This window comes from Oncorhynchus clarkii, chromosome 24 (genome assembly GCF_045791955.1).
Source record: "Oncorhynchus clarkii lewisi isolate Uvic-CL-2024 chromosome 24, UVic_Ocla_1.0, whole genome shotgun sequence".
Taxonomy (NCBI): domain Eukaryota; kingdom Metazoa; phylum Chordata; class Actinopteri; order Salmoniformes; family Salmonidae; genus Oncorhynchus; species Oncorhynchus clarkii.
The window spans coordinates 43785386-43802406 of record NC_092170.1 but is presented as its reverse complement, the minus strand read 5'-3'; the positions used below and the strand labels follow the sequence as shown (position 1 = coordinate 43802406).

At 43.1% G+C, this 17021-nt stretch overlaps 1 protein-coding gene across 1 annotated transcript in view; it reads right to left on the bottom strand.

Annotated features, from left to right (window-relative positions):
- The window catches only part of LOC139382395 (EH-domain containing 2b), a 43610-nt gene that overhangs the window by 3920 nt on the left and 22669 nt on the right, over positions 1-17021 (bottom strand). Inside the window, exons 2-5 of the mRNA XM_071126406.1 lie at positions 16412-16933; positions 12714-12890; positions 6276-6373; positions 2982-3205 (exon numbers count right to left, since the gene is read on the bottom strand). Of these exons, the coding sequence (XP_070982507.1) occupies positions 2982-3205; positions 6276-6373; positions 12714-12890; positions 16412-16632 (720 nt within the window). The 5' untranslated portion in view covers positions 16633-16933. The remainder of the gene's footprint in view (positions 1-2981; positions 3206-6275; positions 6374-12713; positions 12891-16411; positions 16934-17021) is intronic.

Genomic DNA, 17021 nt, shown 5'->3' with positions numbered 1-17021 from the left:
GGACCTATTTGGGCGGTAAGCAAATTGGAGTGGGTCTAGGGTGTCAGGTAGGGTGGAGGTGATATGGTCCTTGACTAGTCTCTCAAAGCACTTCATGATGACGGATGCGAGTGCTACGGGGCGGTAGTCATTTAGCTCAGTTACCTTAGCTATCTTGGGAACAGGAACAATGGTGGCCCTCTTGAAGCATGTGGGAACAGCAGACTGGTATAGGGATTGATTAAATATGTCCGTAAACACACCGGCCAGCTGGTCTGCGCATGCTCTGAGGGTGTGGCTGGGGATGCCGTCTGGGCCTGCAGCCTTGCGAGGGTTAACACGTTTAAATGTCTTACTCACCTCGGCTGCAGTGAAGGAGAGACCGCAAGTTTTCGTTGCAGGCCGTGTCAGTGGCACTGTATTGTCCTCAAAGCGGGCAAAAAAGTTATTTAGTCTGCCTGGGAGCAGGACATCCTGGTCCGTGACTGGGCTGGATTTCTTCCTGTAGTCCGTGATTGACTGTAGACCCTGCCACATGCCTCTTGTGTCTGAGCCGTTGAATTGAGATTCTACTTTGTCTCTGTACTGGCGCTTAGCTTGTTTGATAGCCTTGCGGAGGGAATAGCTGCACTGTTTGTATTCGGTCATGTTACCAGACACCTTGCCCTGATTAAAAGCAGTGGTTCGCGCTTTCAGTTTCACATGAATGCTGCCATCAATCCACGGTTTCTGGTTAGGGAATGTTTTAATCGTTGCTATGGGAACGACATCTTCAACGCACGTTCTAATGAACTCGCACACCGAATCAGCGTATTCGTCAATGTTGTTATCTGACGCAATACGAAACATCTCCCAGTCCACGTGATGGAAGCAGTCTTGGAGTGTGGAGTCAGCTTGGTCGGACCAGCGTTGGACAGACCTCAGCGTGGGAGCCTCTTGTTTTAGTTTCTGTCTGTAGGCAGGGATCAACAAAATGGAGTCGTGGTCAGCTTTTCCGAAAGGGGGGCGGGGCAGGGCCTTATATGCGTCGCGGAAGTTAGAGTAACAATGATCCAAGGTCTTTCCACCCCTGGTTGCGCAATCGATATGCTGATAAAATTTAGGGAGTCTTGTTTTCAGATTAGCCTTGTTAAAATCCCCAGCTACAATGAATGCAGCCTCCGGATAAATCGTTTCCAGTTGGCAGAGAGTTAAATAAAGTTCGTTCAGAGCCATCGATGTGTCTGCTTGGGGGGGGATATATACGGCTGTGATTATAATCGAAGAGAATTCTCTTGGTAGATAATGCGGTCTACATTTGATTGTGAGGAATTCTAAATCAGGTGAACAGAAGGATTTGAGTTCCTGTATGTTTCTTTCATCACACCATGTCACGTTGGCCATGAGGCATACGCCCCCGCCCCTCTTCTTACCAGAAAGATGTTTGTTTCTGTCAGCGCGATGCGTGGAGAAACCCATTGGCTGCACCGCTTCGGATAGAGTCTCTCCAGTGAGCCATGTTTCGGTGAAGCAAAGGACGTTACAGTCTCTGATGTCCCTCTGGAATGCTACCCTTGCTCGGATTTCATCAACCTTGTTGTCAAGAGACTGGACATTGGCAAGAAGAATGCTAGGGAGTGGTGCACGGTGTGCCCGTCTCCGGAGTCTGACCAGAAGACCGCCTCGTTTCCCTCTCTTTCGGAGTCGTTTTTTTGGGTCGCTGCATAGGATCCACTCCGTTGTCCTGTTTGTAAGGCAGAACACAGGATCCGCGTCGCGAAAAACATATTCTTGGTCGTACTGATGGTGAGTTGACGCTGATCTTATATTCAGTAGTTCTTCTCGACTGTATGTAATGAAACCTAAGATGACCTGGGGTACTAATGTAAGAAATAACACGTAAAAAAACAAAAAACTGCATAGTTTCCAAGGAACGCAAAGCGAGGCGGCCATCTCTGTCGGCGCCGGAAGTGGATGATTTGCACTAGTTATCTAACATTACGGGCTAACGCTAGTTATCTAACATTACGGCTAACGCTTGTTAGCTAACATTACGGGCTAACGCTAGTTAGCTAACATTACGGGCTAACGCTAGTTAGCTAACATTACGGGCTAACGCTAGTTAGCTAACATTACGGCTAACGCTCGTTAGCTAACATTACGGGCTAACGCTAGTTAGCTAACATTACGGGCTAACGCTAGTTAGCTAACATTACGGGCTAATGTTAGTTGGCTAGCTAACTGGCTATAGCAGCCAAGGACGTTCGCGATCTTCTTTGTTTGTGATGATTCACACCCAAGTGTCAAGGCCAACAGTTTATCTTCCGGTGACTTCAGCCATGTGAAAAACCTTCCATAGCAAATATAGCTAGTTTCTTTTGCTTGTAGCTTTGCCTCTAATCTGACTGGTGTTAGCTAGCTTCTAGCGCTGTTGCTGGGCAACCTACGTGCTTTGGTCCGGTTTTAGAACTCAGATTCAGCTACAAAAAGGTAGCACATCGTTGGTTCTTAACGGACAGAAATTATCATGTGAGAGCGATAAATTACAAATGTAACGAAAACTGTTGCCCCTACAAACTTATTCAGTCCGAAAGGTGGCAAGTCTAATGGTCGTTTTATGGACGCTGTAGTAACGGTTCTTATCGAACCGCCAAGACATTGAGCTAGGCTGGGGCAAGACATTATAATGTTTTTCCTCATGCTAAAGACCCTGATAAAAATCTGTGTGGTTCTCGTTAACTACGGCTCATGACGAGAGGCGAGGAGTGTGTTGTGTATCTCCAATCAAGTTGATTTGGAACTCTTCATCTACATTGGTGGCATATCATATATGATGGTAGGGAGATTTGAATTTACCAATGAACTTCAACCAATGGGCTTCAACCAATGGGCTTCAACCAATGGGCTTCAACCAATGCATATCACCCCCCACAATAATATTTATTTTCTAGTAATTGTTTATTGTTTCACTAGCTGTAGAATGACAACATTTCCCTTGGCGATGAGTAAAGGTGTCCTCTCACCTTGCCCAGAGACCACATTAGAGCTCCGTAGATCCTCATCAGCTGTTGTGTTCCCACCATGTCAGCCTTGTTCAGGACGACACGCAGTTTGTCCTCGTTACCACGCAGCGCTCCGATGGCCTCGGAGAACTCATCACTGATCTCCAACTTGTGGGCGTCGAACAGGAGGATGATGCGGTCAACGCGCTCCGCAAACCAACGTAGCACCGCTGGGAAGTCATAGCCTGAGAGAGGGTTAGGGGTCAGAGGTCAGGGGAGAGACGGGACACGAGGGGTCTGTCAGAGTATTAATAGTGAAACAGTGAAAAGGAGATGAGGGTGTTACATTTCTAGATTTGCAACACGCTGAGCACAAAACACATGAGCACAAAACACATGCTTGACAGGTCTCTCTTGGAAAAGAGATGTTATCTCAATGAGAAAAAACAGGATAAATAAAAGTCCATAAAGACATGTTGAAGCACTCCCATATAGTTGGTTTTAGAGCACACACACACACACACACAAACACACACACGCACACACACACACAGAGAGGAGAGGGGAGGGGAATAGGGCTACACAGACCCTTCACATCTCTTTCCTCTCTCTTCTGTCTCTTTCTCTGATGAGTCCTCTTCTCTCTGATCGGTCCTCTCTTTTCTGTCTCTGATGAGTCCTCTCTCTCTCTCTCTCTGATGAGTCCTCTCTCTTCTCTCTCCCTCTTTCTCTGATGAGTGCTTTGTTCCTCACATTCCTCTAACTGATACAGTTTCCTCTCCAGTATCTGCCGTACATGCGTTACGATGTGACTCCAACAGGACCTTGAGCAGAAAGCTCTCCTAACTGATAGGTTAGAATGCAGTAAGGTCATAACACTGGAGGCATTGACCTGGCCTCATATTTTCCACAAGGCTTCGTCTCTTCTGTTGTTCCACCGTCATCATACTTAATGTTGTTATAGTTACTCATGCCCCATGAACGGTGACACGGTATTAGGATGGAAAGGGAGGGAATTTAAGGAGTGAGAGACAGATTCACGAGGCTTCACGCTCAAAACCTCTTTCCTGTATTTATCTAGTCTATCCGTAAATAGCCCACCCAATTTTACCTACCTCATCCCCATACTGTTTATATTTATTTACTTTTCTGCTCTTTTGCACACCAGTATATCTACCTGTACATGACCATCTGATCATTTATCACTCCAGTGTTAATCTGCTAAATTGTAATTATTCGCCAACCTCCTCGTGCCTTTTGCACACAATGTATATAGACTCTTTTTTTTTCTACTGTGTTATTGACTTGTTAATTGTTTACTCCATGTGTAACTCTGTGTTGTCTGTTCACACTGCTATGCTTTATCGTGGCCAGGTCGCAGTTGCAAATGAGAACTTGTTCTCAACTAGCCTACCTGGTTAAATAAAAAAAAAATCTTTGTGTGTGTTCCTTCCAAGACGTGGTGGAGGAATCTGAAGAACTCGCCAGGGTCCCTCTGTATCCTCGTCTCCCTGTATCCTCGTTCCCCTGTATCCTCGTCCCCCTGTATCCTCGTCCCCCTGTATCCTCGTCCCCCTGTATCCTCGTTCCCCTATATCCTCGTCCCCACTGTATCCTCGTCTCCTTGTATCCTCGTCCCCCTGTATCCTCGGCCCCCTGTATCCTCGTTCCCCTGTATCCTCGTCCCCACTGTATCCTCGTCTCCTTGTATCCTCGTCACCCTGTATCCTTGTCTACTTGTATCCTTGGGGTGTCCAATCAAAAACGCATCTTTTGACAATTTGGGTTGTGTAGATACCCCTCTAAGAAAACCAATTCTCCAACCCTCATGTCTCAGTCATTATCTGTTCAAAACGTATTGTAGTTTTTACCCTTGTAGGATGGCCGAATCAATGGAGGCCAAACTGGTTGAATCGCTTCATTTCAACCAAAAACATTCATGTGATAACGTTGAATCAATATTGTTTCCACGTCATTTCAACCAAAAACATCAATATGATAACGTTGAGTCAATATTGTTTCCACGTCATTTCAACCAAAAACATCAATATGATAACGTTGAATCAACGTGGAAAACTGATTAGATTTGCAAAAAGTCATAATTGTAAAAGGCATTTAGTCTTTTATTTACCCAAATTCAACCTAAATCCATTGATATGGTGACATTTGTTGTTGATTTCACGTTAGTTGGTTAGTTGACAACTCAACCAAATGTAAATGAAAACCAGACGTTGAACTGATGTCTGTGCCCAGTGGGTTGCGTCAGCGAGGCTGGATGCTGTGAGAGAATGAAGGCTAACTGACAGACTCACTGTCCAACTCTCATCTTTCTTCTCATATCCAGAGGACAAAAAAACAATATAGAGGTGAGATCGATTTTCAGACACGACGTAGTATTTTCATATTTTAGTATCTTTTAGTTTAAGTTCTTTAATATTTTCAAATTCCTGTTATTTTTCAAAGATTTCTCATAAAAACAAGCTTATCTGTGAAACTTCAACGGAGCTTTTAACATTTAATTGGGCTTGTGTCATGTTCATGTAGTTTTTCACAACTCGCGGAAACAGCTTTGCAGAAGACCACCCCAACATGTAAAATCCTCAAAAGTTGCGGCAAGAAGTGGCACAGCTATGTCAACAGAGATCGCTGCTTATTGTTGAATGTAATGAGGTTACGAAATCCCACTTCCCAGATAGAATGTTAATGATATGGTAGAGAAAGAACGATTCAGAACATAAATAATCATATTTGTCTTGGTAAAATCTCTTCTATAACATAAGGCAGCTCAATTTCATCACCAAAGCATGTTTTCACCCACACACTACCCTATATCCTTGTCACCTTATATCCTTGTCACCTATGTCCTTGTCTCCTTTTCACCGTATATCCTTGTCACCCTATATCCTTGTCACCCTATATCCTTGTCACCCTATATCCTTGTCTCCTTGCATCAGTGCATGGAGGTCGGTCACATCGGTTAGCCAGGTCAGGAGGGAGGAAGTAGTTGTTTTAGCTGACCATGACAGATGAGGGACCAGACCAGGTGTGTCTGTGACCCCCTACCTCCACCTTACATTGTCCTGTCTGGTCCCCCCAACCTCCTCCTCTCCTTGTCCTGTCCACTACCCCCTACCTCCTCCTCTCCTTGTCCTGTCCACTCCCCCCTACCTCCTCCTCTCCTTGTCCTGTCCACTCCCCCTACCTCCTCCTCTCCTTGTCCTGTCCACTACCTCCTCCTCTCCTTGTCCTGTCCACCCCCCCTACCTCCTCCTCTCCTTGTCCTGTCCACTCCCCCCAACCTCCACCTCTTCTTACCTCGGCTCACCCTCTGCTTCGCTCCTGACAGGATCCCCGGTGTGTCGATGATGCTGATGCTCTCCAGGACCTGATTGGGCAGCTGGGCACACTGGAACCTATCACGCAACAGCAGAGAAGGGGGAGGGACATGACACAACAGTCATACAGTGCCTTGCAAAAGTCAACTCATCCCCCTCAGCGTTTTTCCTATTTCGTTGCTTTACAACCTGTCATTTAAATGGATGTTTATTTTGGATTTCATGTAATGGACAAACACAATAGTCCAAATTGTTGAAGTGAAATGAAAAAAAGTACTTGTTTAAAAAAATGTTTTTTTTATTTAAAACTGAAAAGTGGTGTGGTCATTTGTTTTCACCCCCTCTGCTATGAAGCCCCTAAATAAGATCTGGTGTAACCAATTACCCTCAGAAGTCACATAATTAGTTACATTTATTTTATTTGACCTTTATTTAACCAGGCAAGTCAGTTAAGAACAAATTCTTATTTTCAATGACGGCCTAGGAACAGTGGGTTAACTGCCTTGTTCAGGGGGCAGAACGACAGATTTGTACCTTGTCAGCTCGGGGGTTTGAACTTGCAACCTTCCGGTTACAAGTCGAACCACTAGGCTACCCTGCCGCCCCAAATAAAGTCCACCTGTGTGCATCTAAGTGTCACATGATCTGTCACATGATCTCTGTATATATACACCTGTTCTGAAAGGCCCCAGAGTCTGCAACACCACTAAGCAATGGGAACCACCAAGCAAGCGGCACCATGAAGACCAAGGAGCTCTCCAAACAGGTCAGGGACGAAGTTGTGGAGAAGTACAGATCAGGGTTGGGTTATGGCACCACAACAAACCTGCCAAGAGAGGGCTGCCCACCAAAACTCATGGACCAGGCAAGGAGGGCATTAATCAGAGAGGCAACTTAGAGACCAAAGATAACCCTGAAGGAGCTGCAAAGCTTCACAGCGGAGATTGGAGTATCTGTCCATAGGACCACTTTAAGCCGTACTCTCCACAGAGTTTTATGGCCAGAAAAACGCCATTGCTTAAAGAAAAAATAAGCAAACACATGTTGGAGACTCCCCAAACATATGGAAGAAGTTACTCTGGTCAGATGAGACTAAAATGTAGCTTTTTGTCCATCAAGAAAAACGCTATGTCTGGCACAAACCCAACACCCCTCCTCACCCCGAGAATCCCATCCCCACAGTGAATTATGGTGGTGGAAGCATCATGCCCTGGGGATGTTTTTCATCTGCAGGGACTGATCAAAATTGAAGAAATTATGGATGGTGCTAAATACAGGGAAATTCTTGAGGGAAACCTGTTTCACTCATCCAGAGATTTGAGACTGGGACAGAGGTTCACCTTCCAGCAGGACAATGGCCCTAAGCATACTGCTAAAGCAACCCTAGAGTGGTTTAAGGGGAAACATTTTGGCCTAGTCAAAGCCCAGACCTCAATCCAATTGAGAATCTGTGGTATGACTTAAAGATTGATGTACACCAGCAGAACCCATCCAACTTGAAGGAGCTGGAACAGTTTTGCTTGAAGAATGGGCAAAAATCCCAATGGCTAGATGTGCCAAGCTTATGGAGACAAACCCCAAGAGACTTAAAGCTGTAATTGCTGCAAAAGCTGGCTCTACAAAGTGTTGAGGGAGGTGAATAGTTATGCACACTCAAGTTCTCTGTTTTTTTGTCTTATTTCTTGTTTGTTACACAATAAAACATTTTGCATCTTCAAAGTGGTAGGGTTGTTGTGTAAATCAAATGATACAAACCACCAAAAAATCTATTTTAATTCCAGGTTGTGTAAATCAAATGATAGATTTTGTGGGGTTTATATTCTAATTCCAGGTTGTAAGGCAACAATGAATACTTTGGGTGAATACTTTGACCAGCCACTGTAAAACAATAACATAACACCATAAAACAATAACATAACACCATAAAACAATAACATAACACAATAACATAACAATAACACAATAACATAACACCATAACACCATAACATGGAACAGTTAGAGGAGCATCTAGCATCTATAATTTACCTACAGGTTCTCCTCAGGTTCTCCTCAGGTCAGGGCAGCTTTCCAAACATTCCACTAAATGCCCCCCCCCCCCCCCCCCCCCGTCCACCGCTCCATCAGTTAACAGCAATGGAATGAATGTGGATAATGGAGGATGCTGAGCGATTAACCTCCTCCCCACCCCCCAAAAAAATGTCTGAGCTTAATGCACAGCTTCTCTAAAGATACATCAGATCAAGGCTGAACTGTGTGATGTAGTAGGGAGTTGTAGTTTCCAACAGGTCAATAATCTACATAGTTTAGCGCAGAAAACGTGGTAATTAACTACAATGACCATAATCCATTGTGCGCCTATATGTCCGGTCTGTGTGGGGCACGGAGACGAGAGAGAAAAATGAAGAAGGTGCGATGGAGAGGGATACAGAGCAGTTATCTTCACTAGGTATCTCTACCTGAAAATACGTGATCTAAGTGATTGATAGTTGGTATTCAGCAGTTATAAAGCCTTATTTACTTTGAACAAATAGTAAAATGGTGATGTTGTCAGACAGAAGACAGCAGCTCTATAGAGATGAGATGATGACTTGGAATTAAATAATAAAGTCATCAAATAAAACTATATATATAGTATATAACTAATGTAATATATTATATATATAACTCATGTAATATATTATATATATATATAACACTTATGTAATATATTATATATATATTATATATATATATAACGAATGTAATATATTATATATACATATTTATATATATATATAACTAATGTAATATGTTATATATATAACTTTTATAATATATATTTTTATTTCACCTTTATTTAACCAGGTAGGCTAGTTGAGAACAAGTTCTCATTTACAACTGCGACCTGGCCAAGATAAGGCATAGCAGTGTGAACAGACAACACAGAGTTACACATGGAGTAAACAATAAACAAGTCAATAACACAGTAGGAAAAAAAAGTCTATATACATTGTGTGCAAAAGTCATGAGGAGGTAGGCGAATAATTACAATTTTGCCGATTAACACTGGAATGATAAATGATCAGATGGTGATGTACAGGTAGAGATACTGGTGTGCAAAAGAGCAGAAAAGTAAATAAATATAAACAGTATGGGGATGAGGTAGGTAAAATTGGGTAGGCTATTTACCGATAGACTGTGTACAGCTGCAGCGATCGGTTAGCTGCTCAGATAGCAGATGTTTAAAGTTGGTGAGGGACATAAAAGTCTCCAACTAATGTAATATATTATATATAAAACTAATGTAATATATTATATGTTATATATAAAACAAATGTAATATATATATATATATATATATATATATATATATATATAAAACTAGTGTAATATATTATAAAACTAATGTAATATATATATATATATATATATATATAACTAATGTAATATATATATATATAAAACTAATGTAATATATATATATAAAACTAATGTAATATATAATATATATATATATATATAGTAGTATAGATTGTAATATATATATATAGTAGTATATATATACACTGCTCAAAAAAATAAAGGGAACACTTAAACAACACAATGTAACTCCAAGTCAATCACACTTCTGTGAAATCAAACTGTCCACTTAGGAAGCAACACTGATTGACAATAAATGTCACATGCTGTTGTGCAAATGGAATAGACAACAGGTGGAAATTATAGGCAATTAGCAAGACACCCCCAATAAAGGAGTGGTTCTGCAGGTGGGGACCACAGACCACTTCTCAGTTCCTATGCTTCCTGGCTGATGTTTTGGTCACTTTTGAATGCTGGCGGTGCTTTCACTCTAGTGGTAGCATGAGATGGAGTCTACAACCCACACAAGTGGGTTGTAGAGTAGTGCAGCTCATCCAGGATGGCACATCAATGCGAGCTGTGGCAAGAAGGTTTGCTGTGTCTGTCAGCGTAGTGTCCAGAGCATGGAGGCGCTACCAGGAGACAGGCCAGTACATCAGGAGACGTGGAGGAGGCCGTAGGAGGGCAACAACCCAGCAGCAGGACCGCTCCCTCCGCCTTTGTGCAAGGAGGAGCACTGCCAGAGCCCTGCAAAATGACCTCCAGCAGGCCACAAATGTGCATGTGTCTGCTCAAACGGTCAGAAACAGACTCCATGAGGGTGGTATGAGGGCCCGACGTCCACAGGTGGGGGTTGTGCTTACAGCCCAACACCGTGCAGGACGTTTGGCATTTGCCAGAGAACACCAAGATTGGCAAATTCGCCACTGGCGCCCTGTGCTCTTCACAGATGAAAGCAGGTTACACTGAGCACGTGACAGATGTGACAGTCTGGAGAGGCCGTGGAGAACGTTCTGCTGCCTGCAACATCCTCCAGCCTGACCGGTTTGGCGGTGGGTCAGTCATGGTGTGGGGTGGCATTTCTTTGGGGGGCCGCACAGCCCTGTGCTCGCCAGAGGTAGCCTGACTGCCATTAGGTACCGAGATGAGATCCTCAGACCCCTTGTGAGACCATATGCTGGTGCGGTTGGCCCTGGGTTTTCATTCATTCAGATCTAGGATGTGTTCCCTTTATTTTTTTGAGCAGTGTATATATATATATATATATATATATATATTACACAAAACTTGTGTAATATACACAACAACTGAAATGTGTTATTAAAGTAGAGTGAATAAATGATGGTTGATAAATGATAAACAATAATGGACAGTTACTGCCATCATGGGACTTATTGTGTTATTATGTGTTACAACATTTAACCCACAATGCAATTCATGTTTTTTTAATGATTTATTTATTATTACTCAATAAAAATGGACTAATCGCTCAGCAGACTCCTCACCTGTGTTACCGGCTCCAGGAGGGCCTGGGGAGCTTTATTATGCGTCTAAAAACATAATCAAAACCGAAATCTTTAACCATGATAATAATAATTTAAAAAAAGAAAGCACTAATCTCTCTGCACAGTCAAGGTAACAGCTAAAGGCGATCTAGGAACCAGATCCTGAGTTGAGAGCGGGACTCATTGTGCTACTGTGTCGGACTACTCCCTTCCCAGAACCCATTGTGTTGAAGCAGGACTCTCAATGCTCTGGGCTTCCTGAAGGAAAACGGTCTCCAGTGTCATAGCCTCAACAATATGACCTGCTAATGATCGTTAACAACAACACCGCTACTTCCTGATTCAGATGGCTTTAACCAGGGCTTCACCAGACAGGAAGGACCGACGCAAACACACCCCGCCAAGGTGGGGGGGGGGGGGGGGGAGCGAGAGAGAGAGAGTGAGAGAGAGAGAGAGCGAGAGAGTGAGAGAGAGAGTGAGCGAGCGAGAGAGAGAGGGAGCGCGAGAGAGAGAGAGCACGAGAGAGAGCGAGAGAGAGAGAGAGAGAGAGAGAGAGAGAGAGAGAGAGAGAGAGAGAGAGAGAGAGAGAGAGAGAGAGAGAGAGAGAGAGAGAGAGAGAGAGAGAGAGAGAGAGAGAGAGAGAGAGAGAGAGAGCACGAGAGAGAGCGAGAGAGAGAGAGAGAGAGAGAGAGAGAGAGAGAGAGAGAGAGAGAGCGAGAGAGAGAGAGAGAGAGAGAGAGAGCGAGAGAGAGCGAGAGAGAGAGAGAGAGAGAGCGCGAGAGAGAGAGAGAGAGAGAGAGAGAGAGAGAGAGAGAGAGCGAGAGAGAGCGAGAGAGAGAGAGAGAGAGAGCGCGAGAGAGAGAGAGACCATTCCTTGGATCTTTGTAATTTGTGCGTCAGAACGTTGTGGTAGCTAGATCTAGCCTGATGGTTGTGCTTAGGATTTTTGGAGTGTAGGCTGGTCCCAGATCTGTGCCTAAAGGTTACATCTACTGTATCTTTTCTACCCATAATTGTAGTGTTCGACTCCTACAGTTGATGTGGCTTCAGTATTACAGCAAACCATGTTCCATAAACAGTAAGGCCAGCTCGCCTCAATAGAAGGAAATCCCGTGAACAAGGGTATCCCAGACAACAGGATAAACACACCAGAGCAGTGGAAAATACCTCAGGGTGATTCAGCCCAGCCAGTCTGCTCTGCTTTACCCTGGTCCTGCCATGTCTGTGACATCATCTGTTAGTTAGTCCTGCATGGCTGTGGCTCTTTGGGGCCCTCTAACCATGCCTTTGAACTGGAGCACATAGCAGCTCATATCTGAGTACACTACCTCTCCCCCCACCCTCTCCCTCTCTACAGAGATATCACTCCCTTTCTCCATTTTTCCACAAATAAGGCAAGTCCCTCCCAGCTCTGAAATTTGGCACGGACACTTGAAATTCCACAGAGCAAAAAAAAAAAAAACGAACACACTTCTTTCTCTCCCCTCCTCCAACCCCCTCCCTTCAGACAGGCCATTCTAGAACATTCTAAAACACGACGTTGTGCATTATGGATTCCGCCTCTGTACTCACCTGTTGAGGAAGGTGTTTCCGAAGGGGTTGAGCTTGCGAAAAGGTTTGTTGGGGTCAACGATGAGAGCGTTGCCCGGGATCACCCCCTCTACCTCACCGTGCATGATGGCTGTGAAACAGTCGGTGGTAGGCTCTGGCCCTATCCTGCTTCCTGGGATATCCTGCTCCAACAGATACCTGTTACACACAACAAAGGGTCACCAGGTCAGATACCTGTTACACACAACAACAGGTCACCAGGTCAGATACCTGTTACACACAACAACAGGTCACCAGGTCAGATACCTGTTACACACAACAAAGGGTCACCAGGTCAGAATGAATATGATCAGTAAATCAGGACAACATACGATATGATGTGCAGTACTACATCTGCAGTACTACATCTGCAGTACTACGTCAGTAGGGCCCAGGTAGCTAGAGTCAGTCATAGGAGACTGAGGCCCTTCCTATCGTTTATAAAAGCTGGTTTGGAGTAGTTCAGGAGCAACTCCTGTCCCTACCTACAGTATAATCTGGAAAAAGTCTTACTTGGTAATCTTGCCAGTTGACTACTGCCCCACCACCAGCACCATGGACTACAGGTTAATCTGTCTGTACTGGGCCTTCACAAAGTATTCATACCCCTTTCACTTATTCCACATTTTGTTGTGTTACAGCCCTGAATTCAAAACGGATCAAATTGATTTTCTTTCTCACCCATCTACACACAATACCCCATAATGAATGATAAAGTGAAAAACATGTTTTTATACCTTTTTGCAAATTTATTGAAGACACAGCAATATTTTATTTACATAATTAAATACATGTTAGAATCCCCTTTGGCAGCGACTGCAGCTAAGAGTCTTTCTGGGTAAGTCTCTAAGAGCTGAGAGTCTTTCTGGGTAAGTCTCTAAGAGCTGTGAGTCTTTCTGGGTAAGTCTCTAAGAGCTGTGAGTCTTTCTGGGTAAGTCTCTAAGAGCTGTGAGTCTTTCTGGGTAAGTCTCTAAGAGTGATTCCAGCTGTGAGTCTTTCTGGGTAAGTCTCTAAGAGCTGAGAGTCTTTCTGGGTAAGTCTCTAAGAGCTGTGAGTCTTTCTGGGTAAGTCTCTAAGAGCTGTGAGTCTTTCTGGGTAAGTCTCTAAGAGCTGTGAGTCTTTCTGGGTAAGTCTCTAAGAGTGATTCCAGCTGTGAGTCTTTCTGGGTAAGTCTCTAAGAGTTGAGAGTCTTTCTGGGTAAGTCTCTAAGAGCTGTGAGTCTTTCTGGGTAAGTCTCTAAGAGCTGAGAGTCTTTCTGGGTAAGTCTCTAAGAGCTGTGAGTCTTTCTGGGTAAGTCTCTAAGAGCTGTGAGTCTTTCTGGGTAAGTCTCTAAGAGTGATTACAGCTGTGAGTCTTTCTGGGTAAGTCTCTAAGAGCGATTACAGCTGTGAGTCTTTCTGGGTAAGTCTCTAAGAGTGATTACAGCTATGAGTCTTTCTGGGTAAGTCTCTAAGAGTGATTACAGCTGTGAGTCTTTCTGGGTAAGTCTCTAAGAGTGATTACAGCTGTGAGTCTTTCTGGGTAAGTCTTTAAGAGTGATTACAGCTATGAGTCTTTCTGGGTAAGTCTTTAAGAGTGATTACAGCTGTGAGTCTTTCTGGGTAAATCTCTAAGAGTGATTCCAGCTGTGAGTCTTTCTGGGTAAGTCTCTAAGAGTGATTCCAGCTGTGAGTCTTTCTGGGTAAGTCTCTAAGAGCAATTACAGCTGTGAGTCTTTCTGGGTGAGTCTCTAAGAGCTTTGCACACCTGGACTGTACAATATTTGCACATTTTTCTTTAAAAAAATTCTTACAGCTCTGTCAAGTTGGTTGTTGATCATTGCTAGACAGCCATTTTCATGCTGATTGAAGTCAAAACTGTAACTAGGCCCGTCAGAACATTCACTGCCGTCTTGGTAATCAACTCCAGTGTAATTTGGCCTTGTGTTTTAGGTTATTGTCCTGCTGAAAGGTGAATTCATCTCCCAGTGTCTGTTGGAAAGCAGACTGAACCAGGTTTTGCTCTAGGACTTTGCCTGTACATAGCACTATTCATTTTATTTTTATCCTAGTCCTTGCCAATGACAAGCATACCCATAACATGATGCAGCCACCACCATGCTTGAAAATATGAAGACTGGTACTCAGTGATGTGTTGTGTTGGATTTGCCCCAAACATAACACTTTGTATTCAGGACATAAATTGCCACTTTTTTGCAGTTTTACGTTAGTGCCTTTTTGCAAACAGGATGAATGTTTTGGAATATTTGTATTCTGTACAGGCTTCGTTCTTTTCACTCTGTCATTTAGGTTAGTATTGTGGAGTAACTACCATGTTGTTGATCCATCCTCAGTTCTCCTATTACAGCCATTTAACTATGTAACTGGTTTAAAATCACCATTGGCCTCATGGTGAAATCCCTGAGCGATGTCCTTCCTCTCAGGCAACTGAGTTAGGCAGGACACATGCCTTCTGCTTTTCATTTTTTTATTATTAATAAACAAAACAATTCTACAAAACATAATTTCACTTCAACATTATAGGGTATTGTGTGTAGGCCAATGCCAAAATAAATCTCAATGTAATCAGGCTGTAACACAACAAAATGTGGATAAAGTCAATGGGTGTGAATACTCTCTGAAGGCACTGTATATAAACATTAGTGTATAATATCTTACCGCGTATAATATCTTACCGTGTATAATATCTTACTGTGTATATCTTACTGTGTATATCTTACTGCGTATATCTTACTGTGTATATCTTACTGTGTATATTATCTTACCGTGTATAATATCTTACCGCGTATAATATCTTACCGCGTATAATATATCTTACTGTGTATATCTTACTGTGTATAATATCTTACTGTGTATAATATCTTACTCTGTATATTATCTTACTGTGTATAATATCTTACTCTGTATATTATCTTACTGTGTATAATATCTTACTCTGTGTATATCTTACTGTGTATAATATCTTCCTGTGTATAATATCTTACTGTGTATAATATCTTACTGTGTATAATATCTTACTGTGTATAATATCTTCCTGTGTATAATATCTTACTGTGTATAATATCTTACTGTGTATAATATCTTCCTGTGTATAATATCTTACTGTGTATATTATCTTACTGTGTATAATATCTTACTGTGTATAATATCTTACTGTGTATATTATCTTACTGTGTATAATATCTTACTGTGTATAATATCTTACTTGATGAACGTAGTCTTGCCAGTGGAGTACTGCCCCACCACCAGCACCATGGGTTTATAATATCTTACTGTGTATAATATCTTACTGTGTATATTATCTTACTTGATGAACGTAGTCTTGCCAGTGGAGTACTGCCCCACCACCAGCACCATGGGTTTATAATATCTTACTGTGTATATTATCTTACTTGATGAACGTAGTCTTGCCAGTGGAGTACTGCCCCACCACCAGCACCATGGGTTTATAATATCTTACTGTGTATAATATCTTACTGTGTATATTATCTTACTTGATGAACGTAGTCTTGCCAGTGGAGTACTGCCCCACCACCAGCACCATGGGTTTATAATATCTTACTGTGTATATTATCTTACTTGATGAACGTAGTCTTGCCAGTGGAGTACTGCCCCACCACCAGCACCATGGGTTTATAATATCTTACTGTGTATAATATCTTACTGTGTATAATATCTTACTTGATGAACGTAGTCTTGCCAGTGGAGTACTGCCCCACCACCAGCACCATGGGTTTGTTGTCAAAGTCTGCGTCCTCCAGAGAGGGGGAGTGGAAGTCATGGAAACCGTAGTACTGCTCCAGGGGGAGGAGCTTCTGACGGTACAGAGACTTCAGCCCCTCTGTTACCGTCCTGATCACCTCAGGAGTCTTCTTCACATCCTTACGGCCCCAACGAGACATCCTGATTGGCTGATTGGTTGATTGTTGTCCTTCAAGAGGAAATGATCTACCTTTGAGGAATGTGAGGGAGCTTGGGAGTTCCGTAAACTACCTGTGAGTGTGTGTGTGGGAGCCTGGGAGCGTTTTCAGGTGTTTCCTGTGTTTTAATGGGAACTCTTCTCCTCTGAGACCTCTTCTTCAGCCGGGCCTCTTCGAGGATGGTACTGGATGTTACTGTACGGTCTGTTTTATGTCGTTAAAGCTCTGGTCTGAGGTCTTCCCTCTCCTACGCAGTCACCCCTCTGACTCCTTCAAAAGACTTCTGTGGAAAAAAAGAAAACCAGCAATGAAACGTAAATTCTAAACATGTCTCTAGAAAGACACGAACACACTGCTGCAGAAGAAAACCG